Raw genomic sequence first — 14,963 nt, 5'->3', positions numbered from 1 at the left:
TCACTGTCCTAACACACACAGGAAGGACGTTGATAGTCCAGTCCACTTTCATCATTTGGTTACCCACTTCCAATGAAAACTTATCTTTTTCTCTACATTATGCTATAATATTTACTTGCACATAGCCCATTAATTCCTTAAACAGCTATATTTTTCTGCATTTTGAGAGCTTGTCCCACTTCTTTGCAGTCCATCTTCTTTTCAGCATTACTAACAATACATTCAGCAACTACCTCTTGTTTCAATTTATGGTCTATTTTCTGAATACTCTGTCACCAATGCGGGTCCCTCTCACTCTGGGGTCTCTGTGCCTGTCCTTACAACATGCCTCTCTCTCCTCCCCGAGAATGGAACTAATATTACATTGGTGCACAAGTTCATAGAGTTTTTGTTTATAATGTTGGTATTCCAGTTGTTATAGGTTTATTTATCAATTGTCATTTTTAATTTTGCTATTTGTGTTTACATACTGTCATTTTGTCATTTGGAGATACCGAGTGGAGCTGTAGACACTGGAAAACGGAGCGCCAAGTGGAGAAATCTGCACATTTGCGACATATTTTTCTGTTTAAGTTCAAAAGAGGGGTGACAGCATTGGAGGCAGCCACAAAAATTAGCGCTGCGTATGGGGATAATGTTACTGGACAGAGCACAGCAAGAAAATGCTTTCAAGGAGGATTGTTTCGATATTAAAGACTCTACATTTAGGGGTTTCATGAAGATAGTCTAAATGCGTTAATCATTATGCTCCCCATCAGTGTACTCAAGAACTGTCAAATCTGATGAACTGTAATTATTCCACAGCATGCAACATTTGCAGGCACTACGGAAGGCTCTAAACTCAGGTACCACATGCTCTAAGGCAAATTCACAAGCATCTCTGCTTTCTGGTCATCAATTGGCTTGTGAACAACCCCTACCATTCCTATCACGTATTGTCACTGATGATGAGGAATGGTGTTTTTATGCTAACATAAGGAAAAGAAAGGAATGGTTTAATTTCAAACAAAGCAGCAACTCCTCATACAAAGACCTGCATGCATTCAGAAAAGATAATGTTATGCATTTGGTGGAACAGCGACAGAGTGGTGTATTAAGAATTCCTTCCCCAACGTGTAGCCATCACTGCTGACATTTACCAACAACAATTGAATGTCTTGAGACAAAATCCAAGAACAAACAGGAAGATTTCGTGAAGAGAAGCTACTCCAAGATAATGCTCGCCTGCATTCTGCTTGACAGACAGAAACCATTATAGAGGAGCTGGGTTGGGAAGTCATTCCGCACCCATCTTATTCACCAGATCTTGCACCCTCAGACTTTCATCTTTTTTGCTCTCTCTCAAATAACCTTCAAGAGACTTCCTTTCTTGTTGAAAATGCACTCCAAACATGGCTCCACAAGTTTGTGGTCTCAAAGCCATGCAATTTCTACAGTTGTGGAATCAAAGAGTTACCCCAGCATTGGTAAACTGAAGTAAATAGTGAAGAAGAATATATTATTGATGAATAAAATGTCTTATGTATATCTGTTGTGTTTACTAAACTTATGGGAAAATGCTATGAATTTTGCACAAAATAGTTCTGAAAGATAGGACAGTGTTGTTACTTTACCTTTATGATGGTGGTTTCATAAAGACCAATAAATTTCCATGAAACAAAAAGGAACATTTTTGTTGCACCTCTGGATTATTCCAAGGATCGTATAAAGAATTTCAACAATGTACAGTGTGTAATACACTATCAATAGCTGTCAATATTGGTCAGTGAGTCAACTGTGATTGAAAATGGAGAAAACTGAGTTTCACATTGTTATCAAACAAAACGTTCGAAGGGCTGGACTGTCGTACAACAGTGTGTATACGCGGACAAGAAAAAAATTCCCGGATTTTTCCCAGCTTTCCCGGTTAAAATTACACTTTCTCCCGTGTAAAAATACACTTTTCCTCGGAACTGTAAGACATGAATCCTTTGAATGGTTATGGTTTTATACACCGGCATAGAACTTCCCGGATCTTTAAAAAATCAAAGTCAATAAAAAAAAAAAAAAAAAACACGTTTTGGAAAGATCTTTGATGGGCAGCAACATGTACGCTGCATATTTTCATATTACGAAAGTGTAAATTTAAATTCCACCAAACACTGCATGTTACTTTCAGAAGCGCTGAAATCAGGATTGCAATGCGCTTTTGTAGCCAGTCATAGCTCGTCACATGATCTCACCAGCCGATGACAGCAAATCTTCTAGTGAAGGACATGTGATGTAGTCAGCCAATAGCAATATCACTGTTACGTAGCACGTACATACAAATAGGAAAAGTTAATGGTTTAAATTAACACACACACAGTGTTACTACAAGAAAAGCAAAACTTTCACATGCAATATTGGTCTCTAAGATTAATAAGCTGCAAGAGAAGCTAAGCTTTCACATATAATGTTGATTTTTTTTGTGCGTGTTACACTTTAAGGTACACCACACAAATGTGTCAGTAAAATAATAAATGTCTGATCTTCTGAGCTCAAAATTTTTCTAAATGTAAGTCCTCAAAGACTTCATTTTTAAAGGAGAGTCAAACGCTCTGCGATTTAAGAAATTCATCGTACATTCTCGCACATAATTCATCTTGCATAAAAGAAAATTTACTTTGAAAGTAACACTTTTCAAACAAACATTCGCAATATTTTCCCGTGACCTGTTAGAAACACATTCGTTTCAGTAGTTGCCAGAGAGCGCCAGAAACAGGCGTCACCGCACTGCGCAGCTACGATGATGCAGGAAGCCTGTACGTTCGTAGGTGTAAAACATTAAAAGATCTTACACTGTCATAAAAGAAACAAGACATCAGAGGATACTCCAAGAACATCGGAATTTCGCGAACCATACTAGAATGCATAGTTCGGCTTAAAGTGCACATTCGTATGTCCAGATTCGGATGTAAATTTTCTTGAGTACCGGTACTGTATTACCTCATGTTTGGTTTTTTATTATGGCATAATGCCATATGAGCTAGAAGAATGCAGCGAACAGTTGAAACTAGCCCATAGTATGGAATTAAACACTTTGTTGCAAATAAATTGACTGCCCCAGCGGAAAAGATTAATAAAAGCCAAATTTCTTTAGCAAACCAACAAAAATAACTTCATTGTTCTGCAAGGCGATCAATGCTTGACCGTCCGAAAGGTGGAGATAAAACCTGAACCTAATAACATATTTTAGCCTTCTGTAATTATGCGAACGTATTTTAATTCATTTGATAGCTCACGGCCATAGATATCTGATATCTGTTTTGTTTTCATTTAATGTGAGAGCAATAAATGAAGAGGAAACAGCAAAATCAATAAACGTAAATAGGGTCACCTGGAGACTCCCCACTACAACTCTGACTGTTCTGTGGATCAGCCCCGGATCTCCGATATTTCCGAACCGGAGCAATATTAGATAGTGGCCCCCAACCACAAGTCTGTACCCAGAAGCGGGAGAAGGTACTTCTCATATGCGACTCAACTGCACATGCACAAGAGCCCGCCAAAACTGCTCAAACAAATCTAATGTAAACAATTACGACGTTACACTCATCGGAGACAATTTGTTGTTAGGAAGCATTGCATAATCTTCCCAAAGCCTTTGACACACTTTGCAGTTGGCAAATGCTTGTATGAGCACTGTGTTTTATTGTTGTATATGGCATATTTCTTCTGCAACTTAAGTTTTATTTTCGTTTTTTTTTTTTTTTCCTCTTGTTCATGTTTTGTTGCTGCAATATTATTCTGCAGAAGCGGGATACAGTAATATCCTTTGTTAGAGTATTGGTTCTTATCCATCAAAATCAGAAAAATTTAACTGAAAACTAAAACAATGAAAAATTCCCGGAATTCTGAAAAATTCCCGGAATTCTGAAAAATTCCCGGAATTCTGAAAAATTCCCAGAATTCTGAAAAATTCCCGGAATTCTGAAAAATTCCCGGAATTCTGAAAAATTCCCGGAATTCTGAAAAATTTCCGGCTTTATCCCGGTTTTCTCCCGGATGAAAAAATTCCTGGGTTTTTGCCGAATCTCCCGGGTCGTATACACCCTGTACAAATATAAACAGAATTAGATGAAGTTCACTCTGATTCTGCACAATCGTTGAAGACTTCTTACTTCTGGATTACTGCACTGAAATGTGGTCGCACAATCATCTAATACAAAGTGCACTCTGACCATCCAATTGAGGTCACCACAAAGGAAACCATTGGCAAAATCCACCATATGGTAATGCAAGACCGCTGAATAAAAATTTGTGCGATTGCATAGACTGTAGGTATCTCAAATGAGTGAGAGCACAATATCCTCCATGCAGAACTGTCTATGAAGAAGCTGTATGCTTGGTGGGTGCCACGATTGCTCACAGTCAAGTATAAGTACATCCGGCACAACATTTCAAGATATGTGACATCGTTTAATCACACTCTGCAAGACTTTTTCTGCTGATCTGTGACTGTTTATGAAACCTGGCTCCATCATTACACACCAGCGTCAAAACGGCAATCAAAACAATGGACACAGGTTGGTGTATGTGCACCAAAGAAGGCAAAGACCATTTTGTCCACTGTTAAGGTGATGACCTCTGTTTTTTGGGATTCTACATAACAATCCTTATAGATTGCTTGGAAAAAGGGAGTCATAACTGGACCCTCTTGGGTGGATGGAGGTTGGGTGAATGATGGAACATGATTTTTTTTGGGGGGGGGGGGGGGCAGGAAGGACCTTGGATAGGATGTCCCTCATTTCGGGGCATGATGACAAACGAAGTCCTGATGAAGGATTTGGTTCAGTTATTCCAGTCTGGCATTGTATTGTGTGACGAAGTGGGCACTCTTTTGTAGCTGGTTCTTGGAGGAGGTGAGAGCATTGGGGTGTGTGTGGGGAAAATGGCACAGAAATCTGTTTAGGAACTAGGTCTTGGGGTGGTGCCTCTCTGTGAAGGCCTCAATGAGACCCTCAGCGTACTGGGCAAGGGAGTTTTTGTTACTGCCGTCATTGGGTGGCCAGGCTGCATGGGTGGGATTTTTTTGTGTGGAAGGAATGCCAGCTGTTAAAATGCAGGTACTGTTGGTGGGTTTCATATGGACAGAGGTATGAGGTATGGATGGAGCCATCAGAGAGGAGGATGTCAATGTCCAGGAAGGTTTTACACTGGGCTGCGGAGGACCAGGTGAAGTGGACAGCAGGTATTGAGGTTTTGAAGGAATGGGGATAAGGTGTCTTGGTTGCAAGTCCAGATTATGAAGATATTATCAATGAATCTGAAGCAGACTAGGGGTTTTGGGAAGCTAGTAAGGTTTCCGCTAACAACCACTGAACAGGATGGCACAGGACGGTGCCATGTGGGTGCCTATAGCTGTGCCACAGACATACTGTCCTTTTTGCTGCATTCGCATTAAAAAAGGAAACTACTGCAACGAAAAGGTACATGCTTGTTGAACAATAGTTATGAGATGTATCCCATATCATGAACATGATTTTGTAGCTAAATAAATTGTGTGTGTGTGTGTGTGTGTGTGTGTGTGTGTGTGTGTGTGTGTGTGTAAGAATGGTTTCAGTTAGTATGATAGATCCAACCGAGGGTACTGCTCAAGAGATCAGTAATTATTGCACACTTGTTTCATGTGCCTTTTAATTGTTCAATACAACTTTATGATTAGTGGTATCCTTTACTTCTCCTACTGGTTATCTAGTATTTGTGTAAAAGTTATTCAGGAAAATTATGGAAAACCTGATGTGTTCAACAAGCCAACATCTTTTTTCCCCCCCACTTTCAGTTCCTCTTGATGAAGTTATTATGAGCAGAATAAAGAAAATTTGTGTAAGTAAATGAAATATTGTGCAGGGTATAGCTCAAACATCAGATGTAATACAGAAAATGTGAGTTGAGCATATTTCAAGGTCTGGAGATGAGTATGTAATTTCCATACTATTAGACTAATTTATTTACTCACTGTCAGCATGCTGGATAGCAATAGGCAGCAAATTACAATTTAATGGAATCACGAAATCAAAATTGCACGGGAATTTGTTTTTGTTTAAATGGCATCTAGTTTTTGGCTTTAGTCCATTATCACAGCATCCAGATAAGTCCTACCATAACACCACAAGGTGTGTACATTGGCCACATTGCTTGTATGAGTGGCTAAGTGCAAGTTGCTATTTGAATGCAACAGTCCAGTGCTGCATCCAGTACTGGACTCTTGTATGCAAATAGTCACCTGCACTTAGAAACTCATACCAGCAATGTGGCCAGTGTACACACATTATAGTGTTATGGTACAAATTATGTGGATGGTTTGATAAGGGACTAAAGTCCAAAACCTATCACATTAAAATAAAAACAAACTTCTACGCAATTCTGATGGTTTTCTAATTTCATTTAATTTATTTAGTTATTTCAGTACTTGAAAGAAGAAGCTACAATTGTATTTCTAGCCCTACAACCACACTGTACTTACTGTGACAATTGTTGTTTCAGGTACACCATTTGCTATAGTTTCAGGCACTTCTGGAATGACTTCTGTATCAAGAACAGGCTCATCACTAACAATCATCTGTAAAAACAAGATCTACCATGCAGTGTATATTTCAATTGACAGCAGAAACAAAGATAAATGCAGAATTACAGCAGGTAAAAATATGTAGAGTGTGTAACTGTCACAGATATTACTATATGAGTAATGGAATTTTTCAATTTTGTGGGGCTTATACACACTACTTTCAGGATTTTTTAAATCTTGTTGGTACACATGTTCCTGATGTATGTTTGCATTTTCACCCGTTTTGAATATTTAGTTTATTGCTGACAGTTGAAAAGGTTATACATAGTTTCGAGTGCTCGACAAATTTTTATGTTCGAAAAAGATGGATCAAAGAATTTGCATTAAATTTTGCTTTGGGGGAGGGGGGAGGGGGGTGGGAGGGAGTCAAGTGCAGTACTGCATTCGAAATGTTGACGGCTTATCTACTATGAGTAAGACAGAGTATCCGAGTGGTATAAATATTTCAAAGAGAGTCGAGAGGCATTGAAAATGATGACTACCCAGGACACCCTAGCAAATCAATTACTGATGACAAAGTGGAAGTAGTAAAGAAAACGGTCCTGAAAACTTGCCGAATCATAATCAGAGTGATTGCTGATGACGTCAGCATATCCCCTGGCTCATGACAACCATTTTTTTTTTTTTTTTTTTCCTTTTTTTTCCAGCATGAAACGTGTAGGTGCAAAGATTGTTCCAAATTAACCAAAAATAATGATGTGCACACATTGTTCAGGAATTGCTGAATGAAGTTGACAATGATCCAGTATTTCTAAAGAAGCTCCATAACACATAACGAAATATGGATACTTGGGTAAGACATTGAAACCAATGCCCAGCCATCCCAATGGAAACTGCCTGAAGAACCAAGACCAAAAGAAATTCGACAAGCTGGATCACATGTGAAGGTTCTTCTCACTGTTTTCTTCTATTACAATGGGACAGTGCATCATGAGTGATGGTCGTAAGGTCAATAAGGAAAACTACCTGGATGTTATGCATCATTTGCATGAAGCTACCTGAAGAAAAGACCAGACTTGTGGCAAAACCACCGATGGAAATTGCATTATGATAATGCTCCCGCTCACACCTCAATGCTTGTTCAAGACTTTTTGGTTAAAAAAAAAAAAAAAAAGAACCAATACTATTATGTTGCTTCATCCACAAGAACATAAAGCCATCAGACAATGGGCCAAGTTCTCCAGAAGGAGCAAAGCCATAGTCACAATAAAGGTTCCGCTGACTGCAGCTTGCTACGCACTGTCAGCCACTGAGCCTCCCACCTACACACTTTCCTGGTCATGTATGTAGTAACAGCCTGCAGAGGGACAGAACAACGAGCAGCAGTGAAGTGAACAAATCCCATTGGTAGCTGCACCCATGAGCTTATTTGTCGAGATCCCTATTCGCCCTGGAAACCAGTAGGAAATTAATTCCTTTTCCTGCCTTTACGAGACAGGAGAGCGTCCAGGATATCCTGTGCCATGGTTGGTTGGTTTGGGATACAAAGGGACCAAACTACAGGGTCATCAGTCCCTTCTTCCTCATGCAAACAAGGCTCAAGGTAAAACAAGATCCAAATTTAATTTATCGAGGTAAAAACGGGTAAAAGGAATGGGAACCACACCAAAAGAAAGGAACAAAGGGGAGGGGGGAAAATGGGGGGGGGGGGCGTACACCACAAGGAAAGGTAGAGGAAGGTATTAAAACCTTAGAGCAGATGGTCTGGGCTGACTGACAACAAGAACAAGAGAGGATGATTGGTTCAAATGGCTCTGAGCACTATGGGACTCAACTGCTGAGGTCATAAGTCCCCTAGAACTTAGAACTACTTAAACCTAACCAACCTAAGGACAACACACACATCCATGCCCGAGGCAGGATTCGAACCTGCGACTGTAGCGGTCGCGCGGTTCCAGACTGTAACGCCAGAACCGCTCGGCCACCAGCGGCCGGCAAGAGAGGATGAGCCAGCCACTCTGCAACACATGAAAATGTCCAGTCCGAAAAGACACAGCAAGATGAACATACATTGGGAAAAGACGAACAACAAGGCAAACAAAAAGCACAGAATGGATGACACAGAGTGAGACTGGAGGGAGGGTGGAGGCCTCTGAGAGAAGACCAGACGCCCACCCTTAGATGATACGATAAAAACCCCCCCCTCACGAATAAAACATAAAACTACAACTGCTGTTGAGGCATTGTCACCCAACACCATGCGCAGGCTGCTGAGACGGTTAAAAGTCCGGCACAGAGTGGCTAAAATTGGGCAGTCCAACAAGATGTGGGCGACAGCCACAGGGGAGCCATAGTGACACCGAGATGGGTCCTCACGATGGAGAAGGTGAGCATGTGTTAGCCACGTATGGCTGATGTGGAGCCAGCAAAGGACAATAGATTCCTTGCGAGTGGCTCGCATGGATGACCACCACACATTTGTTGTCTCCTTGATACACGGAGTTTATTTTTGTGTACTGCAGATGCACCATTCAGTATCCCAGATCGTGAAAAATTTCCGGCAGAAGAACGATCACAAATCGGTCTCCGGCCAGCAAATCTCCAGATATGTTTTATTGGTAGCCTGTTTGGTCAGGCGGACAGCAAGTTCACTGTCCGGTATCTTGACATGTCCTGGGGTCCAAATGACAGTAACTGAATGTCCACTGTTCTCCAGTGCATGAAGAGACTCGTGGATGGTCATTACCACAGGATGTCGAGGGAAGCACTGGTCGAGAGCTTGCAGGCTGCTTAAGGAGTCACTACAGATGACGAAGAACTCACCAGAACAGGAGTGGATATGCTCACGGGCGTGATAAATGGCTACCAACTCTGTAATGACAACACTGTAGCCGTCCGGCAAGAAGCACTGTTCAGTATGTCTAATGTGAGTGTTAGTGAAGCCAACAAGACCATCAACCATTGATCCATTGGTTTAGACTATTTCTGAGCCTTGGAACTCCCTGAGAAGAAAGAGAAATGAGGTTCTCCAGGTACAGGTGACACTTATGACAGAGGAGAGCTCTCCTATGGTCTCTAATGGCCACAGTGATTTCAGGCGACCACCAAGGCACCGACTTCTGCCAGGGGCAACTGGAGGAAAAAGGAATTGCCAACTCAGCTGTGGCAATAATGGTATTAGTCATGGTGTGAATCACCTCACTGATGGTGGCACGCAACAGAGATTCAACGGTGGTAGCGGATGTGAAAGTGTGTCAGTCAGCCTTGGGAAGAGCCTACCTGGGCAAGCAGCGAGATGAGGGATGCTGGGGTAGGGCAGGAGAATTGGAAAGTGATCACTAGCACACCTGTTGTCACGTGCTCTCCAGTGGATAGATGGGAGAAGGCCAGGACTGCAAACCAAGACATCACTGGCTGGATGTGTGTCAATGTGTGGGGCACCTGTTTTTAGGAAGCAAAGGTTGAGTTGAGTCAGTAGGTCCTCAACATCTTTGCCACAGCCAGTAACCTTGGTTCCACCCCACAAAGGGTTATGTGTGTTAAAATCACCTAGAAGCAGAACAGGTGGGAGGAATTGCGAAATGAGTGCAGCCAATACATGGGGGCAATGCATCACCATCTGGAGAGAGGTAACTGTTACATAGGGTAATTTCCTGCATTGTCCTCACCGCAAAGGGCAGGGGTCCGCATTGCAGGAAACCATGTTTCCTGAAGGACAATGTAAAATGCAGGTGAAATGCTTAAAAGTTGACATAATGCAGCCAGGTGGGAGGAAAAAACCGCCGCAGTTCCACTGGAGGATGACGCTTTCTGGAATTGGGAAAGAGATGTAATGACAAAGGAGGCAGGTTATGCCGTAGAATCACCGATTGATTATTTGTATCCGTCGCCAGGGCGTCTGTGAGAGCCAGGTTCTTGGGGGACAGTGTACAATTGTGGCACTGCAAGAAAACCAACGAGCCACCAGCACCAGCCATAAGGGACCAAAAATCCTGAAGATGGCTTTTAACATAAGCAGAAACTGGTAAATAAATGAATATTATTGCAATCTCAACTTTGATTGTAACCTAAATATTACACCAGGTCGCTGCACTCCATAGACAATGTTGTCTAAATTTATGATCAGATTCACTTAATATTTTGATTAGCAGCCTGCCTTCAAGATAATCTTAATTTAAAGTAATAGCATGAACATTAATTAATGTCAGAGTCCACGCACCCTGCTCCCAACAACGGAAGATTTCCTATTTTTTACTCATCTATGAGACGGTGAGATCTCACTAGATTGTCAGTAGCAGTTCTTTACATACATTCTGTCTACAATAAAGAAAAATAAATTATTTGGAAAAATGTAAAAAGAACTGCAAGAGTCAAGTGGTATAAAGACAATTAATTATATTTTGTTTTATAAACAATAATGAATGTTTCTGAAGTGTTTCCATCTTATTATAAACACTAACAAGTGTTACCAGCTGGACTAGAGTCACCAAAAATTCTGGAGATTGTGAGAAGATGCAATACAAAACCTAGTTTATGTCAACAACAATATTGTGTATTGTGGACAGAAAGTGAATGCAAATCTTTGAGAATGTGCCCAGTAGTTCCCATTAAGTCTGATGAATGTTTAGTAAATACTGTATTTACTGAGATTTTACGAGGGCAGTTCAATAAGTAATGCAACACATTTTTTTTCTCGGCCAATTTTGGTTGAAAAAACCGGAAATTTCTTGTGGAATATTTTCAAACATTCCCGCTTCGTCTCGTATAGTTTCATTGACTTCCGACAGGTGGCAGCGCTGTACGGAGCTGTTAAAATGGCGTCTGTAACGGATGTGCGTTGCAAACAACGGGCAGTGATCGAGTTTCTTTTGGCGGAAAAGCAGGGCATCTCAGATATTCATAGGCGCTTGCAGAATGTCTACGGTGATCTGGCAGTGGACAAAAGCACGGTGAGTCGTTGGGCAAAGCGTGTGTCATCATCGCCGCAAGGTCAAGCAAGACTGTCTGATCTCCCGCGTGCGGGCTGGCCGTGCACAGCTGTGACTCCTGCAATGGCGGAGCGTGCGAACACACTCGTTCGAGATGATCGACGGATCACCATCAAACAACTCAGTGCTCAACTTGACATCTCTGTTGGTAGTGCTGTCACAATTGTTCACCAGTTGGGATATTCAAAGGTTTGTTCCCGCTGGGTCCCTTGTTGTCTAACCGAACACCATAAAGAGCAAAGGAGAACCATCTGTGCGGAATTGCTTGCTCGTCATGTGGCTGAGGGTGACAATTTCTTGTCAAAGATTGTTACAGGCGATGAAACATGGGTTCATCACTTCGAACCTGAAACAAAACGGCAATCAATGGAGTGGCGCCACACCCACTCCCCTACCAAGAAAAAGTTTAAAGCCATACCCTCAGCCGGTAAAGTCATGGTTACAGTCTTCTGGGACGCTGAAGGGGTTATTCTGTTCGATGTCCTTCCCCATGATCAAACGATCAACTCTGAAGTGTATTGTGCTACTCTTCAGAAATTGAAGAAACGACTTCAGCGTGTTCGTAGGCACAAAAATCTGAACGAACTTCTCCTTCTTCATGACAACGCAAGACCTCACACAAGTCTTCGCACCCGAGAGGAGCTCACAAAACTTCAGTGGACTGTTCTTCCTCATGCACCCTACAGCCCCGATCTCGCACCGTCGGATTTCCATATGTTTGGCCCAATGAAGGACGCAATCCGTGGGAGGCACTACGCAGATGATGAAGAAGTTATTGATGCAGTACGACGTTGGCTCCGACATCGACCAGTGGAATGGTACCGTGCAGGCATACAGGCCCTCATTTCATGGTGGCGTAAGACCGTAGCATTGAATGGAGATTACGTTGAAAAATAGTGTTGTGTAGCTAAAAGATTGGGGAATAACCTGGTGTATTTCAGTGCTGAATAAAACAACCCCTGTTCCAGAAAAAAAATGTGTTGCATTACTTATTGAACTGCCCTCGTACTAGTGGGTAAGTAGAAAAAACGACCAGGATACACAATTTAAATGAGGAATGTAACAATTTTTTAATAAACTATCAAAATTCGTCAATGAACATGGGTTGGTATAAAACTATTACTACACAAAAGTCTAACTTCAGTTTGTAGCTGTCCATCAATTATTTTTCTTCTGTAACACTAATTTCTTAAATTCAAATTGTAAAATGGTGTCTTTATCAGCATTACGTACTTAAGGGAATAAACAATAACGGATATAACTGAGCAAACCTCTTCAATCAATTCCTCCTCCACAGGTTCTTCTTTTGGCTGTATAGGAATATGTTCAACAGGTTCACTCTTTGGTTCAACCAAAACAATCTTCAAACTCTCATTATTTTTCGCTGCTGGTGGTAGTGCAGATGGGTCACGCTGTAAATGGCGTAGTTTATCATCTGAAATATCAACAAAACATGAATACTGGAGATTGTGACATCAATAACCATCCAATTGTACACTTTCCACTCTCATTGCCATCAAAGCCAGTATCAATAGTTGTTGCTTATAGTAATAAAAATAACTGATGGAGTAAAGGTATTTCACTTGCCATATAGTTGCACTGATTTATAGTGGCACTGATTGGTCAACAGGTACATAAACAAAATTGAAAACATTGTTGACCTTTCAGACAATGTTCTCTCCTGGAGAAAACTAATACAAAACAAAGTATAGCAAGATTGATAACTTTGCAGGCTTTCGCAGTCCTTGTCATTGATGATAAAATCTTCCCAGTCATTAGGCTGCATCACATTCCTCTCCAAACTATTCAATGATTGTTTCCTTTGCTGGGACCTTCTTGAGGATTCCAAAGGTGACCCTGCATGGCTGCACACTGTCAAAAGACAGTGCCACGTTCCCTTATAACAGGCTCATTTTCCCCACGCATTTTTTGAGATGGAGTTACTTACTAGAGAAAAACCTTCAGGCTGCTATTGGTAGGCCATTGTCATTGGAGAAATACTGAAAGATTGCGGGAATCCAAAATGTTGTTGTGACTCATCAGTCATTTCCTGGTAGTAGTTTAACCACCTTGCTTCCTCTGACTGGGAGTTTCTTCAGTGATAGTGGGGAGACATGGATACAGAAGAATATACCCTTCATCTCTATTGAAACTGTACTCATTATTCAATTTCATCAACTACTTCACAAACTTTCCTTCTATAAACATTTCTTCCTCTCAGTTTTTTATAATCCATAAGCTGGTCGCATTCTATTGTTGCCCTGCACCACTGATTTTACCTTTTGTATTAAATGTGTGTGGTATTCTTGCTCATGTTCTTTCAGTTGTCACCATGACACATCACTACATATAATAATAATAATAATAATAATAATAATAATAATAATATATGCCCACAGTGTGGAGGATGGTGCAGCCCTTCCGTTGTAGGTCAGTAGTAGTCTAATCTTGTGTTGACTGCGAAATGTAGCCATTACATCATTCTTCTGAAGGATTCTGCTGTGTGTCGGTTACTCCATTATTATTATTATTATTATTATTATTATTACCTAAGAAGCTACTTGACCAAGCAGTAACAGCACTAAGTCTGCTAATCTGGCAATGGCCAAGAGAGTGGTTAGTGACCCCATGCCCCTCCACACTGCATCTCAGTGACCCCATTGGCTGGGGACAACACAGGGGTCGGTTGGTCACAACTGTCTCGTTGGTAGCCAGAATGGCAGCACTTTCGCTCGCTCTCTCTCTCTCTCTCTCTCTCTCTCTCTCTCTTTTTCCTTTCTTTCTCCATTGCAAGGCCGTACAACAAACCTGTCATCCACAAAGCAGAGCTAGTGAGCTGGTTTTAGCTCCACATTACTTTTTTTGTCTTTTGTTCGAAATTCTCCAAACAAAATGTCAGCTGCTACATAAAACAATAGGAACTCACAGAAACCCCATCACATTGATCACAAAATTTCTCTAGTATCTACTTTAAGAAATTACCCAATGATTACAGACTACCAATGGCAGCCTAGTAACTCCCCTTGTTTTTTAAAAGAGAGAGAAAATAGCCTTTTATAGGTTAACATGACACTGTCTTGATAGTTTTCAGTCATCCACAGACATCAGAGGAGTCCTGAAGTAGATGCCAACAGAACGGTCAAAACATCTACTATTGAAGAAGCCTAAAGGGGAATACGACAAGGTTTGATGACTGAAGATTTCGTGAGCGGCATGAATGATCTCCATTTGTAAAACTCTTGCCAATTTATACAGTCAGCATTCAGAATTTAGTCAGAAAAACTTAACAGAATTAGAACAGAACAGCCTTGTCTCTTCACCACAGCCAGCTATCATGGATTTTATGGTGACATGACTTTTAACACCTTAGTGAAGTATAAAATGTGACCACCATTTGTAATAAGTTAAAACTTCTTGCTGGACTGGGACACAAATCTGGATCCTGC

General features: G+C 41.2%; 1 protein-coding gene across 3 annotated transcripts in view; it reads right to left on the bottom strand.

Annotated features, from left to right (window-relative positions):
- Nucleotides 1-14,963, bottom strand: part of LOC126253031 (bromodomain-containing protein 8) — a 279,380-nt gene that overhangs the window by 121,120 nt on the left and 143,297 nt on the right. For all 3 annotated transcript variants that reach the window (XM_049954097.1, XM_049954098.1, XM_049954099.1), the window contains exons 10-11: nucleotides 12,789-12,952; nucleotides 6,488-6,583 (exon numbers count right to left, since the gene is read on the bottom strand). In XM_049954097.1, the coding sequence (XP_049810054.1) occupies nucleotides 6,488-6,583; nucleotides 12,789-12,952 (260 nt within the window). The remainder of the gene's footprint in view (nucleotides 1-6,487; nucleotides 6,584-12,788; nucleotides 12,953-14,963) is intronic.

This window comes from Schistocerca nitens, chromosome 4, assembly GCF_023898315.1.
Source record: "Schistocerca nitens isolate TAMUIC-IGC-003100 chromosome 4, iqSchNite1.1, whole genome shotgun sequence".
NCBI lineage: Eukaryota > Metazoa > Arthropoda > Insecta > Orthoptera > Acrididae > Schistocerca > Schistocerca nitens.
Note: the sequence above shows the minus strand (reverse complement) of the source record. Positions and strands in the feature narration are given on the sequence as shown.